Below are 16,207 nucleotides of genomic sequence, written 5' to 3'. Positions count from 1 at the left end.
TCTTGGGGAAAAGAAAACCCAAGTAATCCCTTTATCTGCTAAAATAGATGATTTCTAGTAGATTAAACAATGGCCTTTCAGCTACCAGAGCATAGTTCAGGCCATAATTGAAGTCCTCTCCTTGGCCTCTCCTCGGTCCCTCGCAGCCAGCAGTCCGTGGAGCCCCATCATCAGAGATAACCTCAGTGACTCTTGTCTGCTGTGAGTGTTTCTCCAGATGAGGAGATTAGTCGGAGATAAAGCATATTACCTGAAAATAATAAGTGATTATGGTCCCAAACTGTCTCTCCACATTCATTTCATGCTGGTTAACCCTTGCAAAACTGGCTGCTGGTTGGGTTTAGGTCTTTGAAGGGGAGGGAGGGTGAAGGAAGCTTTCCAATGGCTGAGTGGAAAAGGAGAAATTCCACCTTTTGTTGTCTGTGTGGGGATTTCTGGGACTGGCAGGAGGCACCGGGCTCCTTGCATTGCTGCACCTCACAGTCCATGGAGGAGCTGGAGCTGTGCCTTGTGGTGTTCTTGTGGGGTCCAAGCACCCTCTGCCTCCCTATGCTGGCCAGCTTGAAGCTGTGGGGTCTTAAAATTCCCTTGCAAGTCATCTTCCATTTACCTGATAACAGCATAGGAGAACACTGGGTGCCCAGTACACACACACACACACACACTGGCTGCATTTCCACTGCTGCACTGGACAGGACCCTGTTGTGGGCTCAGCTGTGACCTGCAGTAGTCCATGCTGTTAAATTATTGGTGTGGACCAGCCATGCTTTGGGATTCACAGTACTCTCCCATCCCCAGGCATGGCTCAGAGGATATGAACTTAGTGGGCAGTTTTCATGGGACCAGTCTGTTACTGGCAGTGCTGGCTGGGCTGTGTGGATGTGAGCTCAGGGCCAAAGAACAGTCCCTGGTATTTTTTCCAACATGGATGTAGCTAGCCTGACTTGACAACACAAAACCATTTATAGCTGCTGTATTCATTCATCAACAAGACATCCAGAGAGACACAAAAACCTTTTAGCTTTTTATAGCAAATTTTCAACATGTCTAGAAGGAAAAAAATATCATACTGTGGTTTTCTAGAAATTCAAGTTTGTTGCCTAGATAGGATGGAGAGAAGAAATGTGAAAGAAAAAAGCTGAAGAAATGTCTTGAAATCTGCTTGTGGGGGCTCTCTGTTGCTATCACTTCTGGGAGCAAGTTCCTGATGGGAAGATATTTTCCTTGGTCTCCCAGCAAATATTACAGGTGAAGCCCTGACCCCGTTCAAGCCACTGGGAGTTTTGTTAACGATTTCATTAGGACCACTGCTGTTTCATTCATAAAAGGCTTCTTCCCAGCTCCTGTGCCATTACAGCATCCTCTGTCTGTCATCAGGCTGGTCTCCGTGAGTGAGGGGTGAGCGGGTTCATCCTTCTTCCTCTAAACGCTTCATCGGCCGCTCCCTTGAAAACTGTAAATAAAGGCCGCTGGGGATAGCTTTTCTGCTTGACCCCTCACCTGAAATGAAAATAAAGGTGACTGAATTTCATCCTGATGCGGAGCTCCTTCCCAGGCCGGCTCTTTCCCGTGGCTGTTGACAGTTACCTGCCAAGCCCCATGGTTACCTTTGATTTTGCCGTAATGACACCTCCATACTTAGGATGGCTCTGGGACTGTAATCCTCTCTGCAGCCTTAACCAATTTATGGGGTAACCTGAGACCAGGCTCTCTCTCCCCCGTGGTTTTTCCTCTTGTTAACACTCACTGAAGGCATCAACAAACTAAATGCAAGGGGTTTTATTTTATTGCATGCCCAGGGTCGGTGAATATCTGCATTCACGCCTGCTGTAAATCTCAACCTTTAGAAAGTAGCTGTGTGCACTTGCCACATTAAAATGGCACCGTGTTTTATTCCCCCAAAGCGTGCTGCTAAAACAAACACTTTGTTAGCAAAACCCAGGCAGTGCTCCAAGGAGCTGTTAAGGGCAGAAGTGAGGATTCAGCAAAGTGGGATTTATCCAGTTTTGCCACACAGATTTTCTGTGTGATCTGTAGCTTGCTTTGTCTCAGAGTGCTTCGTCTTTAAAATCCTTCAAGTCAAAGTCCTTTATTTGTGTTGTGTGTTTCAACTGTAAGCTCTTCAGGGCCAGGGCTTTTTTTGTGTGCCTTGCAGCTTTTATAATAGCTCCCTGATCTCTAGAGGACCTACCTGTGCGTGTATAACACAGTTATAAAAGCTCAGCTTCATCGCAGTGAATGAGGATGTGGTTCCTGCTCCCCAACCTGTATGAATTGGCTTCTCTAAAGGAAATCTTCGGGCAGATGATTTACACGGTGGCGGAAGTAGGAGGAGGATCCCTGGGGAAAGCAAACACTTGAGACTTCAAGGTGGGATGACTCTGCTGGCACACTTCTCTAATGACCATCTCATCCAGGAGGTGCCCGCTTCCTAAGCACAGATCAAAGACAAAAGGTGACTTCTGAAATGACATGCAACCACCTCTTGCATGGCTTAAATTCTCTCCTCCTGCTTGCGTTTGATCTCACTTTACTTTTCCTGTCACTGGGAGCAGGTGGTTGCTTTATTCTCCCCGACAAGTTCAGATCAGCTGAACAGCTAATGGCTGCAGTGAGAGAATCTCCCAGTTGCATATGCAGTCCAAACCTTGGAGCAGTTGTGGATGAGGCCTGGATGAGCTGATTCAGAGTGGTCATTGTCCTGCCAAACTTGCCTTTAAGAAGTAGATGCGGTTGTAATGTGAGGTGAGACTCAAGGAAAGCCCAGCTGGCTGATACCCGTGACATGTGGGCATATGGCTCGAGGATTTTCTGTGATGTGCCATAGATGCCCATTTCCTCTCTGTGCATTGTTAGCAAAGGCTTATGCTTGTCATTCTGGGCTCTCAGCTCTGTACACTGGCTCTGCTGACTGCTGGTGAAAATGTCGGCTCTTGGCCACCATGAGGTGTGTGATGAATGAGATTACAAGTGACAGGCATAAGTCAAACCAGTGTCATATTGCAACCAGAGTTACATCAGATCAAGAGCCTCCCCGAGATTTGGGTCACTTGTGTGCACTGCTCTGAATTTCATCTGTTACTCCTATTTGTCTGTAAAGCTGCTCTGCATTACTTGTGTGAGCCTATCTCTAATTTTTAACCTTCTCCTTCCACGGAGAAGGAGAAGCAGAATTTACCTAACAGGCAAACTCTTAACAAAGCCTCGGACACCTGATACACATAATGGTCCCAGAGGCATGTTTACTTTGAACTGAGTGAGTGAGTGAAAACCATTTTGGGAAGGACTTTTTCACCTCCAGGGACTTAACCTAACGAGGAGAAAAGTGATGTGGTTAAAGGGCTGTTTAAACAACGGGCATTAGGGAGCAGATTTAGGTTCTCCAACAATACAGATATGCTTTTGCCTTACACAGGTCCATAAATATGCAATGATTTATATCACAGGACATATTGTACAGACTGATGAGATTTCAGCCATCCTCTGCTGATGGATGCTTTTTGGGGGATAATCACGAACAAACAGCTGATTGTTTTGGCAGGTTACGGCAGAACTGCCCAAAGATTTGGGGCGCCACCCCTGAGGTCACCAGATGCCCTTGTCTTCTGCACAGAGGAGTGTCTGTGCAACAAGGAGTTTGAGGGCTCAGTCTTGTGAGTGATTTAGGTGGCTGGAAGAGAGCTACAGGGACCTCAGACTTAGGCTGAAGGATGCTGCTTGTTTCTGCTCACAAGATGCCCTAAATGGCCCCTCCAATTTATCAAGAAAACAGGAGAGAAGGATGAAATAAATAACTCCATAGGAAACGTGCCCATGCTGGACTGCTGCACTGCCACCAAAGTTCATGTTTTTAGACCCAAATGGGTGACTGACCTCATGCTGACAGAACGGGCTGTCAACACTTGTCCCTTGAAGAAGTGTCTCCCCTCTGTGCTTTGTCTTCTCATGGTGATAACCTGAATGGAGATGCACAGATTACACTCCACGCGTTGGGGGTCCTGCTTACTGATCACTTCCCTCTTTCAACATCCTCATGGGGGCAATGAATCTTATTCCTAGCCCAAAGAGCACTTTTCAAGGGCTGGGTTGACAGGGAAGTATGTCCTCCTTGGCCATGTGTTCGTGCACTGAGTTGTTAATAGATGGGATGGTTCCCCTGAACCCTGGCAGTACCCAGTGCAGCGCCTTGCACAGGAGCTATGCAGGCTTAGACAGCACCTTTACATTTCACAGATGGGAAAAGATGGCAAATATAGTAAGTTAGGGACAAATTGAGGTGAAATTTATCTCTGTGTCATGTCCTATGTGCTCCTACAGTCTTATTGAGGCTATGAGATGGAACTTCCAGAGGTACATAGGTACTTCTAAGCACCAGCAGGATGTCAGGAAGGAGCTGCAGAGGTCAGGTACAGAAATCTCATCATTTTACATTATAATTAAGGTCCTTGACTATAAGTTAAACTCCTCCAATCTGATTGTAAAGGACCTGAGCTCAGCTATCAGAACTTTGGGCCCATTGTCAAATTATCCCAAGGTGCTACTAAACCACATCATTGTCTGCCTTTCACGATCTGTCTTGTTGTAATTTGCTACTATGCATGATGTGGAAGGGTCAAAATCACCAGGACCCTCTGAAAACCTCCCTGGATGTTTGGGGTTATCATTGCCTTGAGAAACAGGGGCACTTCCATTCAGGTGAGTGGTTTAGGCTTTGACCCTGGGAATCTCAGCCATTGCCTTCCTGGAGTGAAAATAAATCAATTATTTAAGTGCAATTTTTTCCTGCAGATGTTTATAGCCCGGTGTTGATCTTCAGCATGATATCTGCTGTTTCAGGGATGTGCAGACAGCTACATGGGGAGCAGCCATACAGGGTAGAGTGAGCTCTCCTCAGTGAAATGCTCCCAGGGCGGGGAAGATCTAGCAAAACATACAGAAAATATTTAAGTGGGGGAAGGTGGGCAGGAAGAGGCACAGCAAAATCTGCCTGGTCAAAAAAATTCTGACAAAACAACCCCATGGCTGAGATTCAAGGTGACACTGAAGTGCCCGATGCTGCTTTGAGTAGCAGAGTTTGAATTATCATGCAGAGGTTAATGGTGCAGGGAAGGGGCAATTCCAGCTTAAATGTGAAGCCAACACAGTATTTCCAGTCACTCCAGGTGGATGTCTCCCATGAACAGCCTGTGCTGAGTGTTGTGGGGATGCCAGGGGACGGATCTGATATGCGCGAGCATCCTTCAGCTGCATCTCCATGTATTAGGGGACTCAAGAGAAAACCGGGACCATTGCAGGGAATTGGTAACACAGGAGAGATAATGGCACTGCAGCCCACTAGCTACTGTAAGAGAAATTTTAAAAGGTCTATATATATATAAAAACATTTTTGAAAAAGGCATGTGGCTGGTTTACTTTTCCTCCACATCTGCATTAGCAACGAGGAGGCAGATAAACTCTCTTGGAGGCAGAGGAAGATGAGAGCTGGGAGTTTGGTTCCTATCCACTTCTAATTGGAATTATGTTGGCAATTATCAGACCCATCTTTTGATATTTGGGAAGAAGAAGTGGGAAACTGAACAGTAATAGTGGGCTGTTCCTGCATAAACTGTTCTGGCAAAGTGCCTTTTAATTTCATGTGAGCTGTGCCTGCGAGAAGACGGAAGGATCAAGCTATCATCAAGGAATATTAGGATTTGGAGCCAGGTTTTGGAAATTGTCTTCTATCTCAGTAATGAATCAGACACCTTAGGTGAAATTCGGATCCTACTGAATAAGCATTTTCTTTTTTTGTGTTTAGCAGGGTCAGGATTTCGCCCCTAACTTCAAATACATCCAAACACTGCTGTGCCTGAAGCATGGAACTAGTTACCAATGTTGCATCCTAAAATTTTATCTCATTTATATTAGCCTTGTAGGACCTTATTCTGCTCCCCCTGTAACTGATGGGGGTTCCAATGAGTTCAAGATGATGGGACTGTCCCTCCTTTACCGTGTTGCATTACAGAATTGTGATATTTTAAAGTGATTCTTCTTAAGTTATATTATTCCAGTTAATTTTAGAGTGCAGACTTGGTGTCATTTACACAAGAAATAGGATCCATTTTATCTGCCCTGGAAGGAAGACACTCTGAGGGCTTACTGATATTTATGTGTTCGACTTTAAGGCAGAAGTTTGTTCCTAATTAATTGAATAAGTGCTTTAATCCCTGGCCTGAGGGCTTCCCATAGAGCATTAGCTGTATTAAGAAGGAAATGGAGTGTAATCCCTTTAATATAAGCACAGGAGAACATGGGAGTTTCACATTTCTGGAAATAACTTCTTTCCTTGTTGTATCATTTATTCTAATATTAATTTGCATAAAATGCAGTGGGGACGAAGGGCTTCTCTTCCTTTCTAACGCCAGTGCTGAGCTGTTTGCAGCACACAACCCTTGCCAGAGCATTAACATCCTTGGGCTCCAGTTGCACGCTGGTGCCTGACAGTGTGCAAAGAGAAATAACTCTTGGAATTCAGCTCATTCCAATGGTGCCTGTGAACACAGCTCTGTGACTGGCTCTCATCTGTGGAGGATCCTGGAGCTTAGATCTCGTCTTTCTGGCTCATCACCAGCATTTACTGCTATTTGCATCACTGTGGTGGCAGAGAATCTCATTTCCGAACCGATAGCCAGGCTCGTGTGTAGCTACAGAAACTGGAGTCCTGGAGGAGATTCAGCTCACCAAACACAGGCTTTCTGAGAAAGCAGTGTGTTTCAGCCCCGACCCTGTACCTACACTGGTCACATGAGCTGGGCTAAATGAGCCAGGGAGTCAGGAAGGATCAGCTCAGAGGGAGATGTTGTCCTTGTGGACATCTAAAATTAAGCAAGATTAGTCCTTTGATGAAATGCATCCAAACCTGGTCAAGGCCTGACGTTTCTTAAGGAGTAAATACTGCTTTGTGGATCTGATCTGGTGTTCCTGTCTATCTGTGGGACAGAGGACTCAGTCTGAGCATCCCCAGTTGTCTCCTGTTGCAGCTCATCAGAGGAAGAGAACGGCAGCATCTGAATGGGGCAGTTGTGTACTCAGTGTACTCAGCCACCCTCGGAGTACAAGTGGAGATCCCTGCCTGCCTTACTTCTGCAAAGTTCCCATCCTGCCATGCAGAAGGTAAGGATGCAGTTTTCTTCCTCTCAGCACACCCACAAAGTATGTCCTTTCCTCCCCCGTTTCCCCATCTTTCGCTCCCATCTTTAGCAGGAGCTGGAGGTGCTTCAAGAGCTAACAAAGGGAAGGCTTTGTCCTTCTCCCAGCCACGTGTCCCCAGCACAGCTGGATGCAGCTGAAGGAATGGGTAACAGCTCCCCAGTAGGATTGTTGGGTGCCTTCTCCTCCAAGAAACAATCCCCAACCCCTCCAGGCTCCCCCTCCCCCCTCCAAGGCCTCCAGGGTTCTGAATTACAGTTGTGTCACAATGGGACAGAGTTTTCCCTTGACCCTGGAAACCCCGTGGCCACACAGGCATTGGTGGATCCCATCCCAGACATACCCTGTCCCAGGAGGTCACACCTGTTCACCCTCTGGGTGGCTCTGGGGCTGCTGGTGTTGGGATGCCTCCATCTCATCCCTTCTGGGTTCCAACAGGCTGCATCCCCTGAGGTGTCCATCTCCATACGTCCTGGTTGGGTAAATTTTGCTTTGCTGAACTTGAATGAAGTCAGTCACACTCTTGCCAATTTGAGGTGCCCAGGGGTCTTACGGCCCCAGCTGAATCCCCTTCCTCCTGCCAGTAGCCAGCTTCAGACCTCCAGGTCCCCTATCCCTCAACGTGGGATGGAGGAGTGGATCTGGTTTGCTGGTTTTTAACTGAGTGACTTTTCTGGTGCAGGTTCCTGGTTCACCATGGACCTAATGAAGAACACAAGACGATGGAAGGTGAAGTATGCACAGGAAACAGGAAACACTCTCATCCTCAGAGTGTTTGAGTAATGGGTTTGCTGGGTCTGCTGGTCTGGGAAGATAATAGGAACTGGTGACAATGGGATCCTGGGTCCTGGCCAAAGGCAGACACTGGTCTGGGAAGCCCAGAGGGGGGAAAGAGTGAAATGTTAGGAAAAAAAGTACTGAGAATATAAAATATAGAATCATAGAATATAGAATATAAAAGTGGATGGCTGGCAAGGCAAGGCGTAAGGAGCCCTCCCTTAGGTGCTGTGTGCCAGTGGAGTTATTAGTAGGGGATTATTATTATTATTAGGGATTCCTTTTAATCACAGGGAAATGGGAATGCAGACCCTGCCTTGGTTGGCCAAGCCATGCCTGTGTGGTGGATGTGTCTGTGTAGCAGTGGAGATCACAGTAACACCTTCAATTAGAGCTCATCTCCCCCAGCCCTTGCCATGCACTGACAAGTTATCACACCTAATGCTTTAGTATGAAAACAGCTCTTGGACCAGCCTGAAAGCTCATCTCACCAGCTTTTCTGCCTCCAGCAGTGCTCATGGTGCATGCTGAGGGAGAAGACACAGCTAGTGCTTTCTCCCTAAAATCCTCTCCCAGTCTCCAGAAGTTTGCACTGCAAGGATTTTCAGGGCAAGGGCAGGTGTCACTGGCCTCATGTCCCCTGGCAGAGTTTTCCTCCATAGTTTCTCCACTCGCTTTGCAGAATGAGTACTGACATTAGCCAGCACTTTAAATATGGGATAAGCACATAGGAAATGTTACTGAGATACAAAATGGAAGCATGTGCTGATTTGAGAGACACTGGACCTCGGCAGTTGATCAAAGTATTTCAGCAGCTTTATATTAATGCTCTGCCTGGGGCCATCCAGGCAGTCAGAGGAAGCTTGAGAGAGGCAGAAGGAAGGTGTTTGTTGCAAGGGACTGCCTGGGACAAGAAGAGCCCCAGAAACGGTTGCCAAAAGAGGATAGGACCTTCCTGGCCACCCTGCTTGGGGCTTAACTGAGCAAGGAGTTGCCTCTGTTGCCTCAGGTGGCCCACGGGACAGAGACTGTGTCCAGAAGAGCTATGAGGGAGCATTTTGGGTTTGTATCACTGCTTTTGAAGGCTTCCTCTGAAGCTTAGTGTTTCCTTGTGTTTGCTTTCTCTCATTTTTAGCTACCTGCAGCACTGGACATGTACAAGAGTATGTACCAGAAAGACTTTTGCTGGCACAACACCTACCAGCCACCCAACCAGGAGGACGTACCGGTACCGTGGTCTTCTCCTTGCTTGTCTGCTTAGCCCATTGCTGTCAGCTCCCCTCTCCTGGCTACAGGACAATTGGGGACTGGGATGGTGCCAGGGAGGCAGCAGGCACGGGTGCTGCCTGCACTGGCAGGGTCTGCTTTGGTCCCCACCGCTGTGACCCACCAGCAGGTCCCATCACGCCCAAATGCCCTTGGCTTGTGCCCCCATCCCTTCTGCGGGAAATCCCCCTCGCACCCTCCGGTAAAGCTGTTCGTGGGGAGTGATGCTAATTACACTCATTAAGTCAGGGCACTAACGACTGCTTGCTGAACCGGTGCCTAAGCCTTGGACTCCTCTTGCTCCCCGTGGGGCTGATGGAGCGCGTCAGGATTAGACCCATCCCGGTACCGCCTTGAGGAGGGGGATTGCGTTTGGGATGGAGATGGCTCCTTGCCCTGACACGGGCCTGAGAAGACTTCTGCGGGGAAGCTGAGGTTGTTTTTTCTCTAATCTCCTTGCAGTGCGAGCGACCCCCTGAGCTATTTAATCTGATTTGCCTCGCTCCGCCTGCCCTGGCTTAATTGCTTGTGGCAGCCCGGTGGGGACAGCTGCGGTTTGCACTGGGCCACTGCGGAGAAGTGGTGGGGGGCATGTTCGGTTGCTAAAGTGCTTTGGGCTCATACACTCACGAAAGAGGAAAAAAAAAAGTTGAGGCTGGGGAGGAAAAGGGGGGGACAGCAACAGAGAAATCATTGTGTGAAGGTGCCCGTCGGGGCAGAGGGGCTGTCTGCGGCCATCGCTGCCATCCTCGCCCGGGCAGCAGCCTGGGGAGCCCTCTCCTCTCTTCCCCTCTCCTCCCCTCTCCCCTCCTCCTGCCCCGGGGAGCGCTCCCGCTGCCAGCAGCCTTCATTAGCAGTCCTGCTCGGGGCTCCCGCTGTTCTCCGGGCTGGCGAGGGCTTCCCGGGCAGCCCCAGCCTTAGGTGGCTGCTCCACTTCCAGGAGCCCAGACCCTGGCTGGAAGGGCAGGGTTTAACCCCTGCCTGCTGGAGCACAGTTTCCAAGCCGTGTATCTCAGTTTCTTTTTTTTTTCCCTTTTCCTTTATTTATTTAATTTAATTTTTAAAAATTTTATTAATTTTATTTTCTGAAGGCTGCACGCTTGCTGTGGTGGTCGTGATGTAGTTTGAGAGATAAGAAGGGAGGGAGCTATGTCTGATTCTCTTGGATGGCAGCTCCCTTTGGCTCTTTATTAGTTCCCAAGCTCTGCTGAGGAAAGCTCTCCCACTGGGGAGCATGATGATGAGGTACTTGGGAGGCCCAAGTTTCCCTCTTGGCCCTGATAGGATTCGTTCTTTTTTTAAGCGGATAAAACAAGTGTGATGTGAAATTTTGGGCAGTGACCTGCTCCCAGGGGAAAGGTGGGGAACTCCTTGGGTTAAGGAAGAAAGCACTGACTGGTGAACCATCTGCACCATGGGCTCCTGGAGGCTCCTGTGCCTCTGGAGATGCCCCATGAGGAGCTCTGGCCATCCTCAGTGGGGGAAGCCCCCAGATACAGGTAGTTCCTGTAGCTCTGCAGCCTCCACCTGCCCTACTGTCAGCACGATGAAGGAGAAATCACCTTTGGGAGAGCCCTGAGGACCTTGGAGACTCAAAACAACAAAACAAAACCCATGGAGACCCAACAACCACCTGTGAAGATGGTTCTTGCTGGCCCCAACAGCATGGCAGAGCTCATAGCAGGAGAGTCCCTTCCTGAGCCCCTAGAAAGAAGCATCTGGAGATCCAGTTGCAGCTGGAGAGGCTGGAGGCAGCAGCCCCTCCAGATCAGCCACACCAGCAATCCCTTCAGCCTTTCCCTGACATGACCCTCTCCCACCATCAAACCACTGCTTATGCTGTGGCTCCCTCCCTCCTGCTGCCCAGCAGAGTCCCAAGCTGTAAGACAGGCAGAGAGGGGAAGGTGTCCCTGCACTTTCAATGACAGTTATGGATCTGCCCTGTGGCTGTTGTATCCTCAGGGATACTGATCCCACCAAAGCCCAGGCTTTGCTATGCACAGGTAGTGAGTGGTGTTCGATGATGCTTTAGCAGCTGCCCTTCCCAGTCGCTGCCTCTCCGCTCACATGGGGCTTTTTTTCCTGCAGACAACTTCATACCATCCTACTTCAGATGGCTACGTACCAAGGTGCTACCTACCCAAGTCCCAGCCTCCCATCCAAGCGACACCAGGCCGGTCAGGGAAACTGGAGATCCTGGCTGAGCCGCAGGAAGGGATACTTTGTTGTTGCCGGGATCTCCCACCTCCTGCTCACGCAGCTGAAACAGAAGGTAACCCCCAGTGCTGGTGCCAGCCACTCTCAAACAGCTGACTGACCACGTCCAGCCACCTGAGGTCTGTCTAACTGGGCCTCTGCCAGCCCCACCGACCCGTGGTCCATGCTGGCTGCACACACATGGATGGCAGCATCCCGATGGTGTGTTGGTGCTGGGCTGAGCCTGGCAAGGATTAGCAGTATGGGCACAGCACCCTGTCACCACAAATGCATCTCCCAGGCCAGCTCAAAGCACAGATGTAGTGAGCTGGAGCCTTGGAAACATCTCAGTGCATGAAGAGCCCCTGCTAGTGAGGCAGAGTCTCTTGAGAGTTTTATCTTCACAACTCTGTTGAGACAGAGGGAGATGAAGTTAATCCCACGTTGCAGATCATGAACAGAAATGCAGGGAGGGAAAAGGACTCTGGGGTTGAGCATGGGGGATTTGGGTGGTTCAAACCCCTTCTGTTGGGGGTATCTGTCTGACAGCGAATGCAGCAAAGGCACTGGTAGCCAGCCCTCAGCCACGCCATTTAACAGCTTGCTTGCAAGGATTAAAACGCTGATGGGAAGACAGGAAAACAAAATGAGAGGTCACCAAACATCACTCTACCATGCTCAACCGTGCCGAAGCAGTGGAGATCTTCCTCTGAGCTCCTGCTTGAGAGGGAAGAGGGCAGCATTGCTCAGCAATGCTTCAGGAGCAAACAGAAGACATGGCCAGGGATTTCTTCTCTGTTCCCTGAGCTGACCTCTCCCAGAGTGGGATGTCTGTGTCTGGATCCTTTCACGATCAGCGGGGAGCAAAGACACAGCCATCTCCTGGAGCTTAAATGCCACCCTGAAGATGAGTTGAAGGAAGCCCCAGCAGACTTTCTGTCTCTCCACTCACTAGAAGGAGATTCTGGACAGGCAGCTCATACAGATACGTCTCCACGTGGACAGTCAGTTGTCCATTTGGACAGTCCATTTAGGCTCCACTTAACCTCTGAGGGCTTTGAGCATCTCCTTTCCAAGCCCATCTGAAGCTGTCTTGTGCTAATGACAAAATTCCTGAGGGCTTTTCCCTTCCTGCTCTGCTCCTGTGTATCCCAGCAGTGCAGGACTTCCTACAAACCTTTCCCTTTCATATACAGACCTCCTGCCCTCCAGGGCAATGTGGAGACATCATGGCTCCTTCCACTTGCTTGGCATCAACGTAAATCCTTCCCCTACTTGCGTCATGAACCAGATCAATGCAAAGTTGATGCACCTCAGCAAAACTCTGCTGAGCTGACTGGGTCTCCCCCGATTTATGCCAGCTGAGACTCCAACTTGCTCTGGTTGTTTACTTGCTCCCACCCAAGGGTTGGATTTGGGTGAGTGATTGATGGTGATTCCTGACTAATGCACCTTCTTCTCCTCCAATGTCTCAGGGACGATGCTGCACAGGGATAAAGTGTCCCCAGGCTTGGTCTCCTACGTGCAATTCACCCGGGATTTGTACCGGGAAAGGCTGGACAATGCTGACCAAAACAAAAACAAGGTCCTGGGCTCATCTGTTGTGATGGACGGTCAGTGGATGGAGGTTCTGGCAGCTGCCCCTTGTGAATGACTGGTGGCCTTCAACCTGGCTTTGGGTTTTTTAATTGAGGAAGGTGAAGGGAAGGTGATTGGCACAGGAAGGGTCCACAGAGCCCCCATAACCACCTGCCGATCATGGGAGAGAAGCAAGGCAGAGAAAAACATCTTTTAGAAGAGGCTGGAGTGTTAGTGTTGTAAATGATTTTTCTTTCATCCCAGTTTCCATATGGGCCACCCCATGGAGCACAGCTCTGCTCAATGTGGTCTCCCTGGAAATAACGTCACAGCACAGGAACTGCTGCTGCAACCACCCAGGCTGCATTAACAGCCTGACATGGTCACGCACGTGTGAGATACCTGTAACCTCAGCCTCAGTGAAAACAACAAAATTACTCTACTAATGACTCATTATAGAAATGTGTCATTTTTAAAATACACAGAAAATCTGAAACGTCTGCAACGGGCAACCCTGCTTTGTTGTGAGTGAGACGTTGTGAGATGTTTATCCACAGGCAGATATGCTCGATCAGGACACACATCAAGCTGTTAACATACAGATGAGACATCTCTGGAACAGTTGGATAGGAGATGGCGCCCCTTCAAACCACTCCCACAGGGATTTTTGGGGAAGATGATAGCATAACAGATGTGATGGTCCTCACTTAGGGGTTAAGTGGGCCATGAATCTCTTCCCTTGTTTAGTTCCTGCTTAATGGCATGATGGAAAAGAAAATTTAGTCAGGTGGGGAAGATATACACCAGGTGACAAGTCAATGTCCAGATGGGAAGAGCATAAGATATCGTTTCCAGGTCTGCTTTGTGTGGCTTCCCTCACACATAAAAGGCTATGGAAAATAAGGGCTGGATAATCTCATCTAAAAGACCTTATCTATACCAGGGAAGCAATTTTTGCATTTTCCCTTGGCTAATCCCTTCATTGTGGTAGCTCCAGCAGGAGCACTGGAAGCACAAACAGCCGATGGAGCTCAGAAGGGGGAACACTCATACTGCATGATACGGGAGACAGAGAGCCTAAAAAAAAGTCTTTAAATTATTTGGACTCTCTTTCACTAGACTGCTCCGTACCTGACTGGAGAAGCACCTACCAGCTGGATTTCCCACGCCGGACAGGAGTCCATGGTGGATTATACACAGAGCAGATGAGGCCTTCTCCCGTTTTCCCTGCAGACGGCCGCTTCAACCAGTAAGGGAGAAGTGGGCTGGGGAGGAGAGGGTGGATGGTGGGAGTTGGAGACGGGGTAAGAGTAGGGCAGGGAGGTTTTGGAGCTGGTTGGAATTGGACAGTGTTTCTCAAGTGTATTTCTCCCTGTTCATGTCATGAAATCAGCCCAAAGGAATTCCCTCAGGGACAAATCCATTCTCAAAACCTGCTTGAAAAGTTTTGCAGTTGGGTCGATGAGGGTGGGGAGACAGCTGCTGGGACAGCCTCATCCCTGTGGAAAGAAGGTGCTGAGATCTCTGTGGAGCTGGGGCAGGAGGCATGTCTCATCATTTCTATGCCCAGGTTTCCCCTGGGAAAGGGCTCTCTCAAATCAAACAGGGCAGGATCTGTTTGCAACGTGACTCATCTGCACACTATGAACCAAACAGGCATAAACGGCTCCTGAGTTCTCATTTCTCACTGAAAGGCAATTCCTCCCTGCTGCCTCATGCCCCCCACCTTCCCCTAACACACATATATTTCAGCTCTGCATTGAAGATTTTGATCTGTGATCCTGGAGTTATATGTGGGCTGGAGACTGAGCCTGTGTAATGGTTGATCCAGGTGGGAGATTGATCCCAGTGACAGCCGTGTGTGTCGCAGCATCTGCGCCGTTCTGATGGAGACAGGCTGTTCCCTCTCTCCCCAACGCCAGCTGGATATGGTTTTGTTTGCTCTACATAGTCTCCTGGCTGGGAGGTCAAAAAGGGGAGGCAGGTTCCTTGTCCCGATGCGGGAAGCAGAGGATGGAGCTCCTCTCCTTCTCCCCTTCTTCGTGTTTTCTGCAGGGGTCGCTGGGTATCTGAGTATGCAGACAGCTACAGTGTTTTCTTGAAGAAGCTGGACTGGTCCACTCCAATCCCTTGTCCATGGATGCTCTCTGGGAAGGATATGCGATGGAGACCACGATGCACACCACGATGCCCTTCGTGGTGCTAAGGTGGCCATGGTAAGTACCAGGATTACCCATTTTGGCCCTGAGACTTGGGATTTCAGGGACTGAGGCAGTGGGAAAAAGTATATTCAGTCATAAGACCTGGTACAAAATGCCATGAGACCTGAGATAAAATGGTGAGAGCTTCAATGCTGGAATGTTCTTCTGAGTATCAGCATTTGTCCCTGCTCATTGCAGGAGGGCTGAACTAGATGACCTTCAAAGTCCTGTTCTGACCCAAACCATTCTATGATTCTACAATTTTCTGGACTCCTAGAAAGTGGTTATCCAATCAGATCTAATTAGTGGGTGAATATTTTTCACCATGAGGGTGGTGAAACACTGTCTAGGTACAGAAGAGGGAGGGGAATGGCACGAAGATGTTCACTGGGTGATAAGACTGGGTCTGAGCAGCCTCATCTAAGCTGACCCTGCTGGACCATGACACCTACATTATTCCATGGTTTTCTGGTTTCTTTTAGTATGTGTTACCTATGTTGTTCTGTGATTACAGCTCTTTGGCCCTCCAAGCTGCCTGTAATATTGCTCATCCAAGACCCTGAAAGCCTGGAAACCTCCTCTCTTCCAAATTATGTCTGTCAGATGTGAAACGTATGGCAAAGACTTCTTTAAGTGCAAATTATCATTAAAATCTCCCAAGAACCTGAGCTTTTATCATTGTCAGAAAAAGACTGTTTTTGGGGAACAGTGTGGGCTACAGAGACAAGTCCACTTAGACAGTTTCAATTTATGTACTTTAAAGAAAGCTTGATGGTAAACTTTGTCTCTCAGCAAGAAGTATTTTCCATTAAACAGCATTGCTTGTGTTAATTTACTCTCTAAATCCTTGTGCACTCAGGGGGTGAAAAATATCCATGTTATCCACGGTGGTTGAGTGCCAGCCCTGCAGAACTCCTTCCCCTCGTTTGTATTTAACACCTTTTTGCAGGGTTTGGCCATCAATTTCAGCTAATGCTCGGCAAGATGGAATTGAGTTTGCC

At 48.8% G+C, this 16,207-nt stretch overlaps 1 protein-coding gene across 3 annotated transcripts; it reads left to right on the top strand.

Annotated features, from left to right (window-relative positions):
* The first annotated feature begins 7,475 nt into the window (after positions 1 to 7,475).
* On the top strand, positions 7,476 to 15,879 carry LOC113971405. 3 transcript variants are annotated; one of them, XM_027691272.1, is made up of 9 exons: positions 7,476 to 7,544; positions 7,627 to 7,793; positions 7,871 to 7,917; positions 9,101 to 9,193; positions 11,320 to 11,503; positions 12,903 to 13,040; positions 14,125 to 14,254; positions 15,061 to 15,221; positions 15,721 to 15,879. In XM_027691272.1, exons 3-8 carry the CDS (start codon positions 7,885 to 7,887, stop codon positions 15,209 to 15,211), a joined length of 729 nt encoding a protein of 242 aa, XP_027547073.1. In that variant the 5' UTR covers positions 7,476 to 7,544; positions 7,627 to 7,793; positions 7,871 to 7,884; the 3' UTR covers positions 15,212 to 15,221; positions 15,721 to 15,879. The 3 variants fall into 3 exon arrangements, with proteins under 3 accessions (XP_027547073.1, XP_027547070.1, XP_027547072.1); XM_027691269.1 differs by having other exon boundaries at positions 7,477 to 7,793; XM_027691271.1 differs by having other exon boundaries at positions 7,478 to 7,668.
* The last annotated feature ends 328 nt before the right edge of the window (positions 15,880 to 16,207 follow it).

This window comes from Neopelma chrysocephalum, unplaced genomic scaffold (assembly GCF_003984885.1).
Source record: "Neopelma chrysocephalum unplaced genomic scaffold, ASM398488v2 Primary Assembly neopelma1_83, whole genome shotgun sequence".
Taxonomy (NCBI): domain Eukaryota; kingdom Metazoa; phylum Chordata; class Aves; order Passeriformes; family Pipridae; genus Neopelma; species Neopelma chrysocephalum.
The sequence above is the reverse complement of the archived record's forward strand: the minus strand, read 5'-3'. Positions and strand labels throughout refer to the sequence as shown.